Below are 3,426 nucleotides of genomic sequence, written 5' to 3' on the forward strand. Positions count from 1 at the left end.
GAATGACTGACAGGATGAGAAGCCCTAGTGTCCCATAGTGAAGCTCATTCCTGGCAGGCCCTCAGGGAGGGAAGACAGGGTGGGAGAGGAACCGCGGGAACCATGGGAAAATAACTGGGTAGAGTGGTGTGGACTTCGGGTCTCAGTGCACTGGACTGCCAGACCCTTGGGTGTACATAGGTCCCCGGAGATCCTCTCATCCAGGTCTGGTTGATCCGGGGTAGCTGAGATAACTCTGAAGGTCAAGGCCAGGCTAAGATATTTTGCCAAGCCAGCAAATTTCCCTTTGGTACCCTGTGGCCTTCCCCATGAGAGAGAGCCTCGTCCTTCATAAAGCTTCCCCCAATAGCCTTTCAGTGTATTGATCCATGAATCCACTTCATAGCTTCTGATCAGATAGATATTAACCTCTCAGCGGGACTGTACACCCCCAGGGAACAGAAATATGAATTGTCACAGGTATTGGCATAAGGGAAGACCTGGGAGGAGAGTCCTAGGAACTCGTCACCATCCTGAAGTGCTAAAGGTCCCCTCTCTCCCCCCAGAACTGCTGACGGTGGGGATTTCCTCCATGCAGCACCCCCGTGGGAGCCACCTCTTGGACACCCTGCAGTCCGTGTTCGAAGCATCCTCGGAACCTGAGCAGGAGTCTGTCGTGGTGCTGGTCCACCTGTCAGATCCTGACCCTGAGTGGCTCCGCCAAACAGCTGCCAATATTTCCAGGCTCTTCGCACAACACATTGAGGCCAGGGAGCTGCTGGTGATCCACGGGCTTCTCGGTGGCTCTCCTCTCCCAGGAAATCTGAGTGACGCTAACCACACCTCACCCTGTGAAGCACTTTATTTCAGGCAGAACGTAGACTATGCCCTCCTCATGAACTTCGCCAGCAGCCTCTCTGATTACTTTCTGTGGATGGAAGATCATGTCCACTGCAGCCCCAAATTTGTTTCTGCCGTCTACTGGGCATTATCAGCCTGGGAAGAACTACCTTGGGTGATCCTGGAGTTCTCCAGCCTGAACATCTCAGGGAAAGTTTTCCGCACTAGTGACCTCTCCCGCCTGACCTCTTTCTTCCTCCTCTTCCTTAACACTCCTGCTCCCTTGCTTCTCTCTGAATTCCGTCTTCTCTTGGCCCAAAATGTTCCAATTTGTTTCACTCCCTCTGTCTTGCACCACATGGGCACTGTTTCTGTAGCTGAGGACAGCTGCTTTCCTGTGGAGAAGGACAAAGTCTTTGGTGAACCAGACAACCCTGTTGCTACTGTGATCACAGACATGGAGACACCGTTGGATGTGATGCCACAATACGCTTATACTCTGAACCAGGAGGGCTACTCTGCCTTGGATCTGATAAAAGGCAACCACTTGACAGTGATTCTGGACAGACCACAAAAAGTCATCCGGATAGCAGTGCTGACGGGCTCAGATGAGGGAGAGAGATATCGCCTGCAGCAGGGGCAGGTAGAACTGGGCTATGATCCCATGGAAGAGCCCAATGACTGTGCTCACTATACCCTGCTAGGGCCACTGGTGGAAGGAAATCTGGACCAGAGGGTATTCTCTGAAGAAGATTCTGAGGAGGTGAGTTGTATCCGACTGCTGGTGTTAGCATCTCAAAAGGCTTGGGTACTGATCAGGCAGATCAGAGTCTGGACTGAGTCTGAGGAAGAGGAGAGTTAGAAGGCACAATGGATATTCTGGAAGAATCAGGTCTTGGAATGGAATCTACATGGTTGACAAGAAATAAATCTAGAAATTGATCAAGGGCTGCTCATTCTTAGTAGGGTGACCCTATAATTTATTGTCCAAACTAGCACATTTTTGAAAGTGAAAGAAAATGTTATTAAAAATTACACTAAATAGATGTAAACCAGGACTGTCCTGGGCGAGACAAGATGTATGGTCACCCTAATTCTGTGTTTTCTAGGCTATTGAATATAGGTGACACAATCTGATGAGGGGCAAAGACAATATCCTTCTGGCTTCCAAGGGCCAGAGAGTGCAGCGAGAAGGAGTCACCACAAACTGCCCTGTTCTTGTCTACACACAAGTATAACATCCTAGGATCTTTCTTTGAGGTAGTTATTTCTCTATCTAGAGTTGGGAACAGTCTTAATAGAACTATGATCATGGATGCAGAACTGACTCTGACTCTCATTTGTAGACCCAAACCTTCAAGGTTGAGACCTTGCTGGAGCAAAATTAGCTGACCTGGGTTTAAGGAATGAATGTTTCAAGTGTCCATTAATTTCCTAGAACTGTGTGCAAAATTTGGTGTAGGTTTATACATGCATTTTTTTCTAAGCAGAGGATACTTTACTGATACTGATGCTTTCATCAGAGCATTGAAATGTTCCATATCTTCTCCTAAAAAGTTAAGTATAGCTAAACCAGCACCTATAAACTTCTTGAGGGAAGAAACAATATGTTACTTGCAGCAGAAATCTATTTCCATTGGAAAATAAGAAGATGGGATCATACATTCCTTCATCTATCTAATCAGGAAATATTTGAGTGCATACTTAATGTTGAGTGCTTTTAAAGAGAGTATGAATAATAAGATCAACCGAACATGGATGACACCAGCAAGGGCTTAACGGCAAAAATCAGGAAATGTGACATAGATGTCGATTCTCTCAAAATGGATAAGTAAAATTGATGAACTCCAAAAAAAACACAAATGAGGTTTTTTGTAGTTTCCTTTGCTTTTGAAATTTTTCCTAAAGTTAAACTTACAGAAAAAATTTGCATATAGCCAGTTGCCTCTCACTAGAATACTTATTCTCTCATTTCATTAGAAACAGAGTAATGGCCAGGCAAATATTCCAAAATCAGGCTGGGCACGGTGACTCACACCTATAATCCTAGCACTCTGGGAGGCTGAGGCAGGAGGATCCCTTGAGCCCAGGAGTTTGAGGTCGTAGCGACCTATGATCATGCCACTGCCCTCCTGCCCCGGCAACAAAGTGAGACCTTGTCTGCAAAAAATAAATAAATGAGAAAATTGACCCTTGGATTTAAACAGCATTGTGGATTTTCCAAATTTATACAATGAGTTGAGAGGCAAATAAGTTACAAGTATATGCAAGGCAATGACTATAGGGATGGACTGAATTAAATCTGTGTGAGCACAGGTGAAAAGACATGAAGGGGGTGAGGTGTGGTAAAAGGTGGGCGCAGCTCAATGCGTGGGTCAGGACCTGGTGTCAGTGATATCTGACCCAAGACGTGAGGGGCCCAGATGACCTTGCATGTTTGTCAGCAACCTTACCCAAGTACCTGAGGAAATTTCCACACTGAAAACTATCCAGCAACTACATAACTATAGATATTACAAAAAGCAGAACAAAACAAACGAAAATATGGCAAAGCAACCCCAAACTTCCCAGAGAACCTTTCACCACGTCACTGGCATTTTCTAGAGT

The 3,426-nt window shown here is 45.8% G+C and overlaps 1 protein-coding gene across 1 annotated transcript; it reads left to right on the top strand.

Annotated features, from left to right (window-relative positions):
• The first annotated feature begins 580 nt into the window (after window positions 1-580).
• On the top strand, window positions 581-1,681 carry LOC105826266 (alpha-1,3-mannosyl-glycoprotein 4-beta-N-acetylglucosaminyltransferase-like protein MGAT4E). The gene has a single exon (XM_012664221.1). It carries the CDS (start codon window positions 875-877, stop codon window positions 1,679-1,681), a length of 807 nt encoding a protein of 268 aa, XP_012519675.1. The 5' UTR covers window positions 581-874.
• Window positions 1,682-3,426: the final 1,745 nt, after the last annotated feature.

Source organism: Propithecus coquereli, unplaced genomic scaffold, assembly GCF_000956105.1.
Source record: "Propithecus coquereli isolate 6110/MARCELLA unplaced genomic scaffold, Pcoq_1.0 Scaffold8714, whole genome shotgun sequence".
NCBI classification, from domain to species: Eukaryota; Metazoa; Chordata; class Mammalia; order Primates; family Indriidae; genus Propithecus; species Propithecus coquereli.

What these genes read in the sequence shown, in the direction of transcription:
- LOC105826266 (XM_012664221.1), top strand. Translation starts at nt 875, where the DNA reads ATGAACTTCGCCAGCAGCCTCTCTGATTACTTTCTGTGGATGGAAGAT.